Source organism: Anolis sagrei, chromosome 2, assembly GCF_037176765.1.
Source record: "Anolis sagrei isolate rAnoSag1 chromosome 2, rAnoSag1.mat, whole genome shotgun sequence".
Lineage (NCBI taxonomy): Eukaryota > Metazoa > Chordata > Lepidosauria > Squamata > Dactyloidae > Anolis > Anolis sagrei.
In genome coordinates this window covers 290,258,472-290,277,226 of record NC_090022.1, presented here as the reverse complement: position 1 = coordinate 290,277,226, position 18,755 = coordinate 290,258,472, and the positions used below count along the sequence as shown (strand labels likewise).

The 18,755-nt window shown below is 44.0% G+C and overlaps 1 protein-coding gene across 1 annotated transcript in view; it reads left to right on the top strand.

Moving 5' to 3' along the window:
* ARK2C (arkadia (RNF111) C-terminal like ring finger ubiquitin ligase 2C) overlaps positions 1-18,755 on the top strand; it is a 159,775-nt gene that overhangs the window by 106,529 nt on the left and 34,491 nt on the right. Inside the window, exon 2 of the mRNA XM_060761215.2 lies at positions 17,606-17,897. Coding sequence (XP_060617198.1) covers positions 17,606-17,897 — 292 coding nt within the window. The remainder of the gene's footprint in view (positions 1-17,605; positions 17,898-18,755) is intronic.

Here is an 18,755-nt window from a genome sequence, read left to right as displayed (position 1 = left end):
GAAAACACAGTATTTTCTGTTGGTCATGGGGTTTCTGTGTGGAAAGTTTGGCCCACTTCTATCATTGGTGGGGTTCAGAATGCTCTTTGATTGTAGGTGAACTATAAATCCCAGCAACTACAATTCCCACATGTCAAGGTCTGTTTTCCCCAAAGTCCCCCAGTGTTCACATTTGGGCATATTGAGTATTCATGCCAAGTTTGGTCCAGATCTATCATTGTTTGAGTCCACAGTGCTCTCTGGATTTAGGTGAACTACAACTCCAAAACTTAAGGTCAATGCTCACAAACCCTTCCAGGGTTTTCTGTTGGTCATGGAAGTTCTGTGTGCCAAGTTTGGTTCAATTCCATAGTTGATTGTAGGTGAACTATAAATCCCAGCAAGTACAACTCCCAAATGACAAAATCAATCTCCTCCAGTGTTCACATTTGGCCATATTGAGTATTCATGCCAAGTTTGGTCTAGATCCATCATTGTTTGGGTCCACAGTGCTCTCTGGATGTAGATGAACTACAACTCCAAAGCTTAAGGTCACTGCCCACAAACCCTTCCAGTATTTTCTGTTGGTTATGGAAGTTCTCTAGCCAAGAGAACCAAGTTTGGTTCAATTCTATCGATTGTTGGTGAGTTATAAATCCCAGCAACTACAACTCCCAAATGACAAAATCAATCCCCTCTAGCCCCAGTAGTATTCACATTTGGGCTTATCAAGTATTTGTGTCAAATTTGGTCCAGTGAAGGAAAATACATCCTGCATATCAGATATTTACATCGTAACAGTAGCAAAGTTGCAGTTATGAAGTATCAACAACAATAATTTTATGGTTGGGGGTCACCACAACATGAGGAACTGTATTAAGGGATTAGGACATTAAGAACGTTGAGAACCACTGGCTAATATTGGGAATTGTCCCTGCCAGACTGGAACAGGTGAAGGGTATTGAACTTCTGTTCCTATATTGCTATCCTGGATGTCTCAGTGCACTAATGTCAAACTTGCTGCATTGATCTATTGGTTTGACTCAATTGAATCCTGCAGTGCAAAAACATATCCAAAGTTTTGGTTCATGGGAGACCATCCTAGTTACTTTGCCCGGTCAGTTGCAGTTTCTTTAGCTTTTCTTTCTGTCCTAAACCTTTCCAATCTTTTCCGATGCTGGTGCTTTAAGAAAAAAAAGTCTCTCCAGCTGGCTCTTGCAAGCGCTCATGTCACTTTTATCTGAGTCCTTTTTAATGGGGTGCATTGGGAGAAAGCATGGGACTCTTAAGGCTGGAGTCTGAAACAATTGTGTGGAGTCAGCTTTGCGATAAGTGCCGGAGTGATCTACAGCCGCCGAGTCCCAGCGGAGTGGCTCCATCTCCCATCTGAGCAGATAGCAGAGGAAGACAAATGAAGATGTCTAGCAGGAACTTACTGAGTCAATCTGTAGCCGAGTCGTTGGAAGCCAGAAGTCACTGGTGTGACTCCCTGATCGAAGAGAGACATATAAATAGAACCGGCTCGTTCCGAGACACACACTCACTCATTCACTCACTCTCTGTTTGGGATTAGAAGGAGGGAAACAATAGGAAGTTGCCACTGGGCTACACAGAAACTTGACTAAACTTCCACAGGAGGTGAAACAAGGGAAACTGTCATTGGCTGTTGAGGAAAAGTGGCACAAACTCCCTTTAAAAAATCCAAAGTTGTTCCAAGCAGGGTTCAGGCATACACCACAATGACTGTCTATAACATTTTTGTGCATTGTTTCAGGAGAATACATACATATACACACATATACATATATACATAGACCCGCACACACATATAGCACACATACCTAGCAGTGCCCAGGTGTTAGAGGAGCTACTGACTACCTGCTTTTGCTCTTCTCCAGCTCTGGCTCCATGGCAATGATCCTTCCTCCTTTCTCTCATACACTATCCCCCACCTCTCTTATCTTTATTTCCTTTTCCCTTTGCTTTCTCTCATACACCTTCCCACTTTTAATTTCTCTTTTCCATTTTTCCTTCTTCCCTTACTTCTTTCATCCCTTCTTTCTCTCCTCTCTCATCATACCTTTCCCCCTTCCCTTTCCCTTCCCCTTTTCTTTCTCCCCTTCCTTCCTTCCTTCCTTCCTTCCTTCCTTCCTTCCTTCCTTCCTTCCTTCTTTCCTTCCTTCCTTCATTTTCTTTTTCTCTTCCTTCCTTTCCCTTCTTTTTCCCTCCCTTTCCCATCTTTCCCCCTTCTTTTTCCCTTCCTCCCTCCCTTCCTTCCTTCCTTCCTTCCTTCTTTCCTTCCTTCCTCTTCTTTTTCTCTTCCTTCCTTCCTTTCCCTTCTTTTCCCTTCTTTTTCCTTCCCTTCCTTCCTTCCTTCCTTCCTTCCTTCCTTCCTTCCTTCCTTCCCCTTCCTTCCCCTGCATTGTAGTAGGTGGTGTGTGGTTTGCTCTTCTCTGCTCTCACACGTTACGGATTCCACTTGGTAGCCCCATTTCTTAAGGTTAGCTCTGCATCTCATGGTGCCAGAGCACAGCCTGTTCAGCACCTTCCAAATTGCCCAGTCTTCTGTGTACCCAGGGGGGAGTCTCTCATCTGGTATCAGCACTGATTGTGGTTCCGGGTTTGAGCCTGCCACTTTTGGACTCTTGCTTGCTGAGGTGTTCCTGCGAGTATCTCTGTAGAGCTTAGGAAGTTGTTTCCTGATTTAAGGTGTTGGCTTGCTGGCTGATATCTAAACAGAGGATGTTCCGGAGATGTCAATGCCTTGGTCCTTTCATTACAGGCTGCTACTTCCTAACAGATGTTAGGTGGTGCAATACTGGCTAAACAGTACAATTTTTCCAGTGGTATAGGGCATAGACAACCTGCAATAATGCGGCATGTCTCATTAAGAGCCACATCCACTGTTTTAATGTGGTGAGATGTATTCCACACAGGGCATGAGTATCAGCAGCAGAGTAGCAAAGCACAAGGTAGCATGCAACTTGCAGCATGCCTTTGTGGTACAAACCAACCAACCTACACACTTTAACATATGTATGTAGTTAGATATAAACAAGTTTTTATCTTCAGCCTAGCTTTATATGTATTATATCAGTTTATCTAAAAGGCTAAAACTCTATGCTTTTCTCACCTCCTAATGTTGGTTCTTCCAGCAACCTATTCAACAAGTTTATTCTCGTGAGGATGCACAAACAGGATTTCGGATCTGATTTTCAAAACGGAGAAAAGTCATGGTTTTTGTTCCCAGTGATTTAAAAAAATTGTCCCAAATTAAGTTGGGGTTTTTTCCTTGCTCTGCAGTGAATCTGGGCTCTTGTAATTTTTTGTTGTCTGCATTCTGTATTTTATTTTGCTGTATTGTATTTTTGGGCTTGGCCTCATGTTAGCCACCTCGAGTCCCCTTTGGGGAGATGGTGGCGGGGTATAAATAAAGTTTATTATTATTATTTTACTGATACAAAAACACAGCAAGTGAGATCTATATGCTGGATTTCATATCACAAAATCACAAGTCGAACACTTCCCAAGTGTCTAGGACTGTGTGATGTATTTTTGAATGACATGAGCAGATCCAAGTCAGGTGGCCTTTTGTAGTTGACAGATCATGATTTTGTTGATGTTTATTGTTTGTTGTTTCCAAATGCTGGCTGAGAACTTTTGGCACGGCATCCAGTGTGCCAATGACCACTGGGACCACCTGTACTGGTTTATGCCAGAGTCTTTGCAGTTCAATTTTGAGGTCTTGATAGCGGCTGAGTTTTTCCTGGTGTTTTTCCTCAATGCGGCTGACACCTGGTATGGCATTATTATTATTATTATTATTATTATTATTATTATTATTATTATTATGTACCAAGGAAGGAAGGAAGGAAGGAAGGAAGGAAGGAAAGAGCGGGTTTTGATACATGCGCCTTACACTATAAGTGTAGCAACTCTGCTAGAAATTCATATAACTGCAATAGGACCTTGGACGGGGTTGAAGGTGGAACTGCAGACAGTAAGGTCAGAAGGAAATTAAAAGCAGACACTACAGGCAGTGATAATTACATGATTAGCACTGTCTGTCCACTTAGCGGTTGCTGATAACACCAACGTCCTGGCACCATGTAAGCCAATTAACACTTGTACTATGATAAGAATCCATTATCCCAATGCAAACTTCCACTGATAACACCTCTTAATGAATTTCAGCTCGGAAGTTTCTTAGGTAGCTTCCGCACAGAATTCAATGATTAGGGAACTTTTCACATGCTCTGATACACGTGCAAATATCTGTACAATTGATGACACAAATCCAGCATTGCCCTTCCAAGTAGCATTAGCGCAGTGAGTTCGAAGGTGTCCAAGATTTCATTTTGAAGAAGGTGCCAAATTAGATACATGTGTGCATGTGCTTTCAAGTCACCTGTCAATTTATGGCCAACCTATGGATTTCATAGAGTTGTCTTTGGCAAGGATTATTCAGAGGTGTTTTTGCTAGTCCCTTCCTCTGAAATAGAGCCCATTAACCGTTGGTCTCCCATCCAAGTATTAACCAAGGTCGGCCCTTCTTTGCATCCAGGAATGGCACAATCTGGTGCCTACTAAGTCCAAGACTCCTATCATTTTGATCCTTAACACATCTTAAAAGACCATAAAACTCCATCAAATGGGATGCCGCTGCCTATCTTCCTTCATCTACCAAACTAGTATTATCCAAGGATGGAGATGTATTTCCAGAAATTTCTGGACTCAGTCTCCCTGCATGGGCTACATGATTCATCTCTGAACTACATATTAGGTAAAAGCATCAAAATCATGAGTAAGGCTGCATCTACTCTATAGAATTAATGTAATTTGACATTTAATTGACCATTCCATAGTTCAGTGCTGTGGAATCCTGGAAGCTGTAGTTCAACTCCAGCATTCTTTGTCAGAGAAAGCAAAAGACCTTGTAAAACTACAACTCCCAGGATTCCATAGCACTGAGCCATGGCAGTTAAAACAGTATCAAACTGCAGCATAATGGTGGTATATTAGGGATCAGGTTCATGGACTATTGTATATTGTTACACTGCAGATCCCAGCATTCCTAACCTGCCGACAGTGGGAAGGATGATGGAAGCTTCAATTCAGCAACATACAAGGGCTAGAGCAGCATTTGTCATCCTGGGAGTGTTAGAGGGGTCGCCTAAAAAACCATCAGAAAACACAGTATTTTCTGTTGATCAGGGGGGTTCTATGCCGGAAGTTTGGTCCAATTCTATCGTTGGTTGCGTTCAGAATGCTCTTTGATCATAGGTAAACTATAAATCCCAGCAACTACACTCCCAAATTTCAAGGTCTATTTTCCTCAAATTCCACCAGTGTTCACATTTGGGAATACTGAGTATCCGTGCCAGGTTTGGTCCAGATCCATCATTTTTTGAGTCTACAGTACTCTCTGGATGTAGGTGAACTACAACTCCACTAAAGATCAATGCTCACCAAACCCTTCCAGTATTTTCTGTTGGTAATGGGAGTTCTGTGTGCCAAGTTTGGTTCAATTCCATTGTTGGTGAAGTTCAGAATGCTCTTTGATTGTAGGTGAACTATAAATCCCAGCAACTACAACTCCCAAATGACAAAATCAAAAACAGCAGTATTCAAATTTGGGTATAATGGGTATTTGTGCCAAATTTTGTCCAGTGAATGAAAATACATAGAATCATAGAATCAGAGTTGGAAGAGACCTCATGGGCCATCCAGTCCAACCCCCTGCCAAGAAGCAGGAATATTGCATTCAAATCACCCCTGACAGATGGCCATCCAGCCTCTGTTTAAAAGCCTCCAAAGAAGGAGCCTCCACTACACTCAGAGGCAGAGAGTTCCACTGCTGAACGGCTCTCACAGTCAGGAAGTTCTTCCTCATATTCAGATTGCATCTCCTCTCTTGTAGTTTGAAGCCATTGTTCCGTGTCCTAGTCTCCAGGGAAGCAGAAAACAAGCTTGCTCCCTCCTCCCTGTGGCTTCCTCTCACATATTTATACATGGCTATCATACCTCCTCTCAGCCTTCTCTTCTTCAGGCTAAACATGCATAGTTCTTTAAGCCACTCCTCATAGGGCTTGTTCTCCAGACCCTGCATATCAGATATTTACTAGGCTTGGTTGATAAAAAAAATGGTTCAAAACTCGTTTCGGGTGTAAGGGGCACTGGTGGTTCAATTCAGAATTGGATGCTGAATTCATAACTTTAGGAAAGAGAGTTTGTGTTCAAAGAGTGGCTTGAACTGATGGGAGATCTAGTTCTTTTGAAGCAATGTGCAACACAAGCTAAAAAAATGCTGAGGCCAGATAGACCTGCTACAACGTTGGCTTTTTAAAATGTTGGAGTGAGTGCTTTGGTTCCTCCGTGTTGCTCCTTCCACCCACGCCACTCTCCAACAGCAGCAACAACACACAAGCAGCAAGGCAGGCTGCCCAGCTAGGCAGGTGGCATCCAGGCAGGCAACAGTCCTTCTCCCAGCCCTTCTTCTCTGCTTGCTTGCTTGCCCACTGTGCTCTTCTTCCAACCTCCCTTCAACACAACCTCCCTTCCCTTTCTCTTTCTCTTTCCCTTCTCCCTTCTTCCTTCTCCCTTCCCTTCCCAGCTCTGAATGAGCCTCTGAGCCATATTCTCCCCCAAAACTTCTCCCCTGATTGTCTGGGAGGTAAGGAGCCTCCCAGCATGCAAGCTGCTTGCTTCCCAGCAGGCTAGTAGAGGCTTGAAAAAATGCGGAATCATTTCCGACTCACTTCCTGAGTCATAACAAAAATGGCAGAAAAAGCTTTGGAAGGGCAAAGGGACTTCCAGTTTTAAAAAATGCTTCAAAATCACTTCAAAAAGGTAATTTTAATGAGAATATTACGAGCAACGAGTTATCCGACACGGCTCTATCCATGCCTAACATTTACATTATGACTCATAACAGCAGCAAAATTACTGTTATGAAGTAGCAACAAAAATAATTTTATGGGTTTTTTTTTTGTCGTGTCAGGAGCGACTTGAGAAACTGCAAGTCGCTTCTGGTGTGAGAGGATTGGCCGTCTGCAAGGACGTTGCCCAGGGGATGCCTGGATTTTTTTGGATGTTTTACCATCCTTGTGGGAAGCTTCTCTCATGTCCCCGCATGAGGAGCTGGAGCTGATAGAGGGAGCTCATCCGTGCTCTCCCCGGATTCAAACCTGTGACCTGTTGGTCTTCAGTCCTGCCGGCACAGGGGTTTAACCCACTGCGCCACCAGTGGCTCCAATTTTATGGTGGGGGGTCACCACAACATGAGGAACTGTATTGAGCCAACAATGTGATGTGGCGGCAAAAAAAGCCAATGGGATTTTGTCCTGCATTAATAGGAGCACAGTGTCTAGATCTAGGGAAGTCATGCTACCCCTCTATTCCGCTTTGGTTAGACCACACCTGGAATATTGTGTCCAATTCTGGGCACCACAATTCAAGAGAGATATTGACAAGCTGGAATGTGTCCAGAGGAGGGCGACTCAAATGATCAAGGGTCTGGAGAACAAGCCCTATGAGGAGCGGCTTAAGGAGCTGGGCATATTTAGCCTGAAGAAGAGAAGGATGAGAGGAGATATGATAGCCATGTATAAATATGTGAGAGGAAGTCACAGGGAGGAGGGAGCAAGCTTGTTTTCTGCTTCCCTGGAGACTAGGACGCGGAACAATGGCTTCAAACTACAAGAGAGGAGATTCCATCTGAACATGAGGAAGAACTTTCTGACTGTGAGAGCCGTTCAGCAGTGGAACTCTCTGCCCCGGAGTGTGGTGGAGGCTTCTTCTTTGGAAGCTTTTAAAGAGAGGCTGGATGGCCATCTGTCAGGAGTGCTTTGAATGCAATATTCCTGCTTCTTGGCAGGGGGTTGGACTGGATGGCCCATGAGGTCTCTTCCAACTCTTTGATTCTATGATTCTAAGGGGTTGCAGCATTAGGAAGGTTGAGAACCACTGGGTTAAAGAATCCCTCCCCTGCAAGTTAGACTAGTGTGTGTGGTTCATTTTGTTCCATTCTGTTTATTTAATTTATACTCTGCCTTTCCACCAAAATTAATGGTACTCAGGCAGCTGACAATAACAAAACACAGATTAAAATTAAATTAAAACAGAGGAGAAAAGCAAATCAATTAAAAACAGAATTAAACACAGAGCAATAAAAGAAACAAATGGCACCCAGTCAGTGAAAGCAACAAACCCCCTCCAGCTATAAACCTACTTATGTCCCAAAGACCTGCCTGAATAGGAAACGTCTTTGCCTCTCATTGGAGGAACAACAAAGGAACGATAGGGTTTGGTTTTAAGAGATTATAACATGTGTCTTTGGATTCCATTCAGCTTTCATTTTAAGCTAGGATATTGTTATTAAGCCACTCTTGGTATAATTGAAATGTTTTTTGGAAATGTTTTTCCTCCGAACGGATCATTGATTTAAAGGCTCCGCTCTAGTTAAAACGCATCTAAATGGCACAAAACATACGATAGTGAGTACTTTTGAGAAGCAAAATTGAGACAATTCTATATGCATTCATGGGTGTTAAATTTCCAAACTTTCTTCGTCTTTCTTAGGCTTTTAATGCCAGGAATGGTTAATCATGTGGTTATCCAAACATTGTTGGGCTACAACTCCCAAAATACTTCCCCTTTCAGTTATGGTGGTTAGTTCTGATGGAGCATGCAATGGGAAGTGATTCCTTTGCTATTGTTGTAGGCAGGGGCGGCTCAACCCATTACGCAAAGTAAGCATTTGCAGTATAGTTGATTTTGCCCAGGGGTGCTCTTGAGGCCCTCTTGGGGAAAAATAGACCTTGACATATGCGAGTTGTAGTTACTGGGATGTATAGTTCACCTACAATCAAAGAGCGTTCTGAACTCCACCAATGATGGAATTGAACCAAATATGACACACAGAACTCCCACGACGAACAGAACAGAAAATATATATCAGTGATTGGTTGGGGGGGGGGGCACCAAAATACTGTTTGCTTACCATTGAAAATTACCTAGGACCACCTCTGGTTGTAGGACTGCAAGTCGTTTCCAGTTTATGGCAACCCTAAGGTGCACCTATCACTGCGCTTCCTTGGCAAGATTTGTTCAGAAGAGGTTTGGCTGTGCCTTCCTCCTAGGTTGAGAAAGTGTCACTCATTTAAAGTCACCCAGTGAGTTTCATGGCTGAGCGGAGAACTGAACCCTGGCCTCTAGACTTGTCATCCAATGTTCAAACTACTTCCCCACACTGCCCCGTTTTATCTCTGTCATAGTCCACCTAAACCACAATAGGTGGACTATGGCAGAGGTAAACGAGGCAGTGTGGGGAAGTAGTTTGAACATTGGATTTTCATATGTTATGATGCAATTACTGTTGTCTCTCCTATGAGTCACCCAAGGTCATCCAGAAGATTTTAGGGCTTAGTAGGGTTTCAAGCCCTGTTCTCCAGAGTCTTAGGCCCCATCTACACTGTCATATAATCCAGTTTCTGAGTCCAGATTATTTGCATTGAACTGCATTACATGGCAGTGGAGATCCAGTTATAGCCCAATGCTCAAACTACTGTGCTAGTCATGGTTCCTGCATTAAACACAAGGCTGCAATCCCATATTCCTGGAGCACAGCATGAATATCCACATGCTAAACTGAGCCACATTCCCTCCTCTCAATTTATTGATTAACTCTGGATGGCACCCTATATAGCAGTGGTTCCCAACCTTTTTTTTGACCAGGGGCCACTTTGACCAGGTACCACTTGACCAGGGACCACTTCACCTGGGACACTTTCGCCAGACACCACTTTTACCCGGGATCACTTTGACCAGGGACCACTCTCCAACATTAGTACCAAAAGGGTTACGAATCGGTTTTTGGTCAACTTTAGATTTGGCTTGGTTATTTGTGGTGCTGATTCAGAAAATTGCATTGGATAGACCACATCAGCTCTAGTTTCTGATACAGAACATATGCCATCTAGTAGTCACCATGCTACCCCTCTATTCTGCTTTGGTTAGACCACACCTGGAATATTGTGTCCAATTCTGGGCACCACAATTGAAGAGAGATATTGACAAACTGGAATGTGTCCAGAGGAGGGTGACTAAAATGATCAAGGGTCTGGAGAGCAAGCCTTATGAAGAGCGGCTTAAAGAGCTGGGCATGTTTAGCCTGCAGAAGAGAAGTCTGAGAGGAGACATGATAGCCATGTATAAATATGTGAGAGCAAGTCACAGGGATAAGGGAGCAAGCTTGTTTTCTGCTCCCCTGGAGACTAGGACACGGAACAATGGCTTCAAACTACAAGAGAGGAGATTCCATCTAAACATTAGGAAGTCCTTCCTGACTGTGAGAACTGTTCAGCAGTGGAACTCTCTGCCCTGGAGTCTGGTAGAGGCTTCTTCTTTGGAGGCTTTTAAACAGAAGCTGGATGGCCATCTGTCAGGGGTGATTTGAATGCAATATTCCTGCTTCTTGGCAGGGGGTTGGACTGGATGGCCCATGAGGTCTCTTACAAATATGATTCTATGATTCTATGATCTGCTTGCCCATAGAAAACCATATTTAATAATCTAGAGCCACGGGCTGTATTTTAGGTCTCACAGGCCAGCAGCGGCCCACAGGTTGGGAACCACTGCTATATAGGAAGAGCATCCAAGACAGCAGGAAGGCTGGGAGACATATCTGTTTATGCGGATATGTTGCTGTAGAGGAAATGATCACTCTTGAAGGACCCCAATTTTGCACATGGCTCTGGGGACATGACCAGACACTTTCCTAATCTTGCCTATTTGCTGTGAAGCATTGAATGACTGGAAGCTTCAGGAGCTTTGCAATAAGTTGGGGAGGTTGGACACTATGGTGGATGGGAGGAAATACCATAGAGTCATCAAACCCGGATATTCTCTACATAAACACAAATATTCTCCACTGTCATCTTCTTAATGGCTGTTGTCTGCCTTCAAGTTGTTTCCAGCCTATGGTGAACCTAAGTCAATCCTATCATAGGATTGTCTTGGCAAGGCTTGTTGAGAAGAAGCTTGTCACTGCCTTCCTCTGAGACTGTGAGAGTGACTCACCCAAGGTCATCTGGTGGGCTTCCATGGATGAGTGTGGATTTGAACCTTCTTCTGACAGGCTGCAAAACCATAGCCAAAGGCCACGTCAATGAGAAAAGAGACTTATGTCATTATATACTCCATTGGAATGGACTATTAAGGCATTTCCTGAATCTAGTTTAGAGTAAGGATACCACTTCCTGATTCCATTTCTGACTTAATGTGACTCTCTAAGATGAATCTATCATAGTTTTTTTTTAGGGGGGGGGGGGTCAATGAGGTGTGACTCACCAATGGGTGTCTATGGTTGGGCAGGGAATCAAACCCTGGTCTCGATGCTGTGTTTCAAAGGGGAGTTATCTTATGTGCTGAATCCTACCAGGAAATAGCTTGGGCCCTTTGGATGGCTTACTGAAAGTTCATACACATGGCAGTCCTAAGGCACTGCTATCACAGGATTTTCCTGGTAAGATTTAGAAGAGTTTGCCACTGCTTTCCTCTAAGACTGAGAGTGTGTGACTTGCCCAAAGTCACCCAATAGATTGACATGGCTGTTCTGTCGTGCGCTGGGCCTGTAAAGAATTTCCTTTAGAACAGGACGTGCAACCTTTGCCCAGCGGGAAGCCCAAGGAGAAGTTCTCAGAGGTTTTCCACCACAAATGACCTTTAGATGGCTTGTGAAGTATAACTAAGTCTTTTATTAATGAACAATCAAACAGAAACTTCTCTTGTCTTCAATAAAGCTAAACTAATGCTTCCAGCTTTATGCAACTGGTGACTTCTTAATCTTGCCCACGAAGGACAGGCAACTGTCTTCAATAACTTCTTCATTACTTTAAATGAAAATCCCCTTTTTAACTTCTCCCAGGCTGACTGTAATCTAACCTTTACTGATGTGGGCTCCGCTACCGGGTCGAACTGCTTCTCGAAGCACCGAGTGGACCTACCAGTAAAGGTTTAGATATTCTCCAGCTGGAGTTCTTTGGTCTTTAGGGCTGTTTTCCTGGAGACTCTTAAGACTGTTTTCCCCTGGAAAGTCTTGATGCACTTAAGACTGTTTCCCCCCGGAAAGTCTTAAGGGTTGAAGCTTTTGTACAGGAGAAGCTTGCACACGTCCTGTACATTAGCTTTCCTTGTTGAGACTAACTAAAAATGGCTCCCTTCCCTTCCCAATTGCCCTGAGCAAGGGGCGGAACCAAAACTTAACGATGATGGACAGGTGACTTGCCCTATGACTGCAACCAAAGGAAGCCACCTATCTGCAAGGTCCCTGAAACCCTGGGCTGCAAGCAAATATTAAATACAAAGCAAATAAATTTGGAGCTCCTGGTACAGCTGTACCAGCACAATGGCTGAGCAGGGAATCTAACCTTAGACTCCGGAGTCATAGTCCAAATTTCAAACTACTAAACAGCACGGGATGTGCTAAATACATGCTGGGCTTCGAAGGGGAAATAGTCCCAGCACCATGGATCACTCACTTAAAGTTTGGGTGAAAATCCAGAGTTGAGTCACATCCCCACTAACAGCATCAAGTCTTGCCTAACCTCTCCCAGACAAAGTGGTTGCCCATCCCAGTTTCCAACAGTGATGGCTTCTCAGGACGACAGTGAACTCACTGCTGGTATTAATTTCCTAAATGAGACTCCAATAAAAAAGCAGCCTCCTCCCTTTCTTTCCTTTAAACTCCTCGTTCTGCAGTCAGAAAACCTCACTTCCGAAGACTACAGCAGCTCAGCATCTCCCTAGAAGAAAGTCAGCAGGAAAATACTTGATATTCCAGGCTCCCTCCTCCCCCAGTTTGGTTGCCTTCTTCTCCCTACTTTTTGTCATGCAGCTGAACTGTTCCCAGGTGCCACTCTGCCTTCCCCGAGCGCCGCAGAGAGTCGACTTCAAGGCAAATGGATTTTTAAAAGACATGCAGCTTTCAGGGCTGGGAGGGAGGCGGGGGGGGGGGGGGAGGCTGTGTCAGATCATCATCTCCCTTGCGGCGCTGTAATTTGGACGCGGATGCTCTGGTCCCTCCAAGATGAGGTGTGTCGGATGCAGAAAAGGGGCAATTAGCTCATGCCGCTCCAACGTCAGGAATCAGCCTGAATTAATAAAGCCTTCACCTTGTCATATCTTCCTGCCTTGATCTTGGTGGATGCGTATGTATTGTCAAAGGAGAGGGAACACATTGCCGGGAAAAGATGACACAAGCCTGTGCAAAATTTCCATGCGTTCATCCATAGGAAGGGATGCAAGCATAGACACAAAAATGAAAGTCCTTTGAATAGAAGCATAGAGTTGAAAGAACCTGTAAGGGCCATCTAGTCCATCCATAAAGAAAAGCACTCCCCCAAAATGGTCATTCAATCTCAAAGTAAGATCTCTTCCCAAGGAGGAGGCTTTGGCTTTGCTAATAGTGGAAGGAGATGGTGATCAGTATTTCCTGATATAACACAATCATAGCACTTCCTTATCTCTGTAGCTTCCATGGTCCATCCTGGAATTCTCTCCTAGACCACTCTGACCAGGGGCGGCTCAACCCATTACGCTAGTGAGGGAATATTTTCCCTCAGTTTTTCATTTGGGAAATGGACATATTGAAACATTAAGCACTGGCCCTATTTGCTTGGCCAGTTACCAATACAGGCTTTCTGTTTGTCTATCATCTATCTATCATCTGATGGAAGTGAACCATAGATTCATATCGGAGGATTTAGCGATTCTAAGCGAAACATTTCAATGAAATCTGCAAAAGTTGAACCTGCAAATGTGAGGGACATTTGCAATTAGTTTTGAGTGCATTTGGCTAGTTTCAAGGCCAAAAGAAAACAAATCTCAAAAATCATTTTTTTAAAAAAGGGGACTGGCAGATCCTAGGGATTTTATCTATGTTTTGGGGTTCAAAGAGCTTGCAGTCCACATTTTGCCTATTTGTGACTTTGAAAAAAAAATCCCCATCAGGGACTCATGAATCCTGAGAGGGTCTCTGCAAGCCTTGTGTTGTGTTTCCTGGAGGCTGGGTCAGCATTACCATGGAAACGAGGTGACATGGCATGATGTTGCATGATTTCTATGGCAATTCTGACCCATCCCTCTGGTGGGGGGGGGGGGGGAGGGGACCAACAGAAGGCTGCAGATATTCTTCACAGCTGCTTGATGTTTTGTTTTGCTTTGGTTCTAATGGGGCGGTGGGAGGGAGAGGCAGAGGAACTCTTTGGGGCACTTCATCTCTTTAAGGTAAGTCAGACTCATCTTGCCTGAACCTAAATTTTCCTTGAAAAGGGGAACCAAAATGATGCAGGGATGGAGCAGCTCTCCTAACAGGAAAGGACAACATTTCTGAAGCTGTTTCACACCAATGGAGTTTAACCACCTTGGGTCCCAGTTTTGGAGAGAAGGCAAGGCATCAATGGTAACGGCATAAAAGGATAGTTGCTTTGAACTAAGGAGAAGCAGGAGAGAGGATAGAGAAGCTGGGTAGTTATGCACTGGAGAAAATAGTATCATAGAAGGATAGAGTTGGAAGAGACCCAAGGGCCACCCAGTCCATCTCCCTTCTGCAATGAAGGAAAATACAATCAAAGTATTTGCAACAGATTGCCATCTAGCCTCTGTTTAAAAACCTCCAAAGAAGGAGACCTTCTTCACACTCCATGGCAGTCTATTCCACTGTCAAATGGCTTATTACCGTCAACTAATGTTTAGGTGAAATATCTTTTCTTGTCATTTGAATTGCTCACCACATATCTTAGCCTCTGGAGCAGCAGAGAAGAAGTTGCCTCCCTCCTCAATATTACATCTTTTCAGAAGTTTAACCACGGCAATAATGTCCCGTCTTAACCTTTTCTTCTTCTTCTTCAGGGTAAACATACCCAGCTCTCGAAGCAGCTCCTCATAGAGCTTGGCTTCCAGGCCTTTTACCATTACAGAATGTTTTTCTCCTTTAGGCATATTCCTAGAACTTGGGCCCATTCTTCCAGAAAGGTAAAAGGAATCATTTCATAACACAGCATACTCGTTATCACAGGATGTAGTCCTACTAGACCATTTTAAAATCGGGATTGGAGACAATGTGGTGTAGTGTTTTGAGTGTTGGACTACGATTCCAGGAGATAAGGTGTTCTGTCGCACGCTGGGCTTGAAACGAATTGCTTTTAAAACAGGACGTGCAACTTTAGCCCAGCGGGAAGCCAGGGGCCCCGAAGAGAAGTTCTCAGGATTTTCACCATAAACAGTCTCTAGAGGGCTTGTGAAATATAACAAAGTCTTTTATTGGTGAACAATCAACAGAAACTTCTTTTGTCTTCAAAAGGTTAAACAAATGCTTCCAGGCTTTCTGCAACTGGTGGCTTCTAACTGTTACTTTACTCTAAAGGAAAATCCCTTTCCAAACTTCTCCCAGGCTAACTGTGAACCTAAACCTAACTGATGTGGATCCACTACCAGTCTGAACTGCGTCTCAAAACCGAGTGGACCTACCAGTAGGCCTGTAGTCACTTAGCTGGAGTTCTTGATGTTTAAAGCTGTTATTCCCTCCGAAATTCCTCGGGGCTGTAAGGCTGTTTTCCTGGGAACCTTTGGGAATCTTTAGATGCTCTTAAGACTGTTCTCCCCCAGGAAGTCTTAAGGGTTGAAGCCTTTGTACAGGAGAAAGTCTGTACACGTCCTGTACATTGACTTCCTTTGCTGAGACTGACTGAAAATGGCTCCCTTTCCTTTTCAATTGTCCTGAACAGGGGGCAGAACCAAACTTAACGAAGAAGGACAGGGGGCCTGCCCTATAACTGCAAACTTTAACAGGAAGCCACCCTTCTGCAGAATCCCAAGCCTTGGGCTGTAAGCAAACAATACAAAGCAAATAAAGTGGGAGCTTCTGGTACAGCTGTACCAGCACATCAGGATTCAAATCTCTATTTGGGCTTGGAACTCATTGAGGGGTGTTGGCAAAGATCTCTAGAGTAAAGCATGCCAAGAAAATAATAAGATAGGGTGACCAGAAAAAAACTAGACAACTTGAAGACACATAGCAACAATAATCGGAAATTGGATAAATTCTTGTAGGATAGGGCTATCAATAGATGTTAGATGCCGACATGTCACTCCCAATATGAGACATAATATATCTCTGCAGATCAGTTGCTGAGGGCTGTGAGATGGAGGGTAGAGCTTTACTGAGGTCTTTTATGGTCACTAGTGGGGCATTTTCTCCCCAAATACCATTTTGGCCACCCCATGCCACCTAAGTGATGACAATGAGGTATACCCCAACAGCCAATAAGTGTTGGGGTGTACCTTATTGTCAGATACAGCATGACACCCATATCTGGGGAAAATATGTCCCTGAACATACTGTGGAATGATGAAATCACAGATAATAGTGAACCCTATTGAAATGAATGTCTTCCAGTGTAAGGATACCATAGAAAGGCATTGAAGAATCTAGAAAATGTCTCGAACATTTCTAGATCCTCCAGCAGGAAAGTAGTGGCAGCAAGGAGAACATGCAGCTACCTCTGTGGGCTTCCTCCTCTCTTTTGGGGCTGTGCTGAAGAATAGGTTTCAAAATCCAGTGCAGGGGAACAAAGAGTTACATTCATAACAAAGAGGGTGAGGAGGCAGCCAAGAAGTGTGGTGGAAGCTCCTTCCTTGGAAACTTTTAAACAGAGACTGGATGGCCATCTGTCAGGGGCGTCTTGATTGTGCTTTTTCTGTGTGGCAGGGGGTTGGGCTAGGTGGCCCATGTGGTCTCTCCCAACTCTATGATCCTATGAATGGAACCTCATGATTCAGTGAAGCTGGTGCCTCCTAGGTCAGTTGGGCAGTGAATCTACCCCAGGTTTTCACTGAGGCTTCAAAGCAGCTCTCCAAAGTGCTAGATAACATGTATACATCCAGTATATTTAAACCTGCCCAAAAGGTGCAATAGATCCTATACTCCACTGACATGATGTCCCTTTGCCACAGGCATGTAGCTGGGGGGGGGGGGGGCTTGAGGGGCTTCAGCCCCCCCCCCCCCTGAAATTCTCATGGTGGTCCGCGAGAAGGCCTTACTGGTACATTATTTAAACTGTTATGTTTATTCATATCATGATCTGATCACCATGCTCAATATATCCCATATTCATGGGGGTATTGGGGTAACAATACAAAAGGTTTGCTAGGGTAGACCCTCTTTCACTCAGACTCAGCCCCCCCTCCCCAAATCAAATTCCTGGCTACGGGCCTGCTTTGCCATTAATGCTTTTGGCACACAAGAGAACATCCCATCTGTGAAATGGACACAGTTCAGGTGAAGAAACCGTGGGACAGCCCGAATCCCATTTTAAATCTCAGTGCTTATTAATGGTGAATCTGACCTGTGTTTTTTTAATTTTAAAGGAGCTATCAACATCTGCCAGAATCGGAAAAATCAGACTAAAGCTTGGGAGTACATTCACCACCACACTGACCAGGAAGTCTCTGCTGGAAAGTTGGTGCAGACTTAGTTTTTAGGGCTTAACTGATGCCAAGGAAGAGCAAGAGCACCTTTGTTTTCCTTTCCTGACGAGCCTTTTTCTTTTTCCTTTTTCTCGTCCAGGCGCTCCTTTTCAAAGGTCTCAGCATCCTCATGCTACCTCCTGCCGGCACTTCCACCTGGGCCCCCAGCCACAGATCTCCGCAGACTTCCCCCTGCCTCATGCCGTCCAGCCTCACATGGCAACCGCTCACCAGCACAGCAACCCGCTGCACCCGCCCTTAACGCCTCTGCCTGCCCTGCCATTCCAGGATGTGACGGGACCCTCTTTCCTACCTCAGGCCCTTCACCAGCAATACCTCCTCCAGCAGCAGCTCCTCGAGGCCCAGCACCGCAGACTCATGCCTCATCCCAGGTGAGTCCCCACAGGGTTGCCGGTATTGGGTCATGCCACAGACCCCAGGGCTTGGGGCCGAAACCTAAGGATTGCCCCTGGTGATGCCACTGAGATCTTTCTTTCTTTCTTTCTTTCTTTCTTTCTTTCAAACTTTTATATCCCGATCTTCTCTACCTCTGTAGAGGGACTCAGACTGGTTAACAGCAGGAATTCAATGCTAAACAGTAGGGCTGGGCGGTTTCGTTTCGTTAATTCGTAATTCGTTAATAATTCGTTAATTTTTTCAATTACAAAATGATAACGAACCATTCTGGAGCAATTTTTTAAAAAAACGAATTTTTAAACACGTTTTGTAAATGCTTCGTATTTTGTTATTATATTCGTTTCGTTATTGTTCTGAGGTCGTTTCGTTATTATTTCCGCATGTCTGGGGCAAGTTTTTTGTTTAATTAGTGAAAAAAAATTATAATATCACACCAACAGTCAAGAACAGAGGGAGAGGGAAGCTTCAGAAGTTTTTGGAGGTTTTTTAGCGTATTTCGCGGTCGCGTCCGCCATTAACGAATCGATTCGTTATTGTTTCGGAAATCGATTCGTTAATGTTTTGTAATTTTTTTCACATTTACGAAATTTCATAAATATCGAACTTTTTAAAAGGAAAATTTTGTAATTATTTTAAATATCGAAACAAAAAAACCCCCCAAATACAAATAGATTTTAGAAACAATTTTTTCCGTTGTTACCCAGGCCTACTAAACAGTAAAAGTCTGAAAACAACATATAACAACAGTAAATTAACAATACAAATAAAATAAATACACAAAAGCCATTCGCCAAGATAAAAACATGTCCAACTCAGTCCGTATGTTCAGTCCA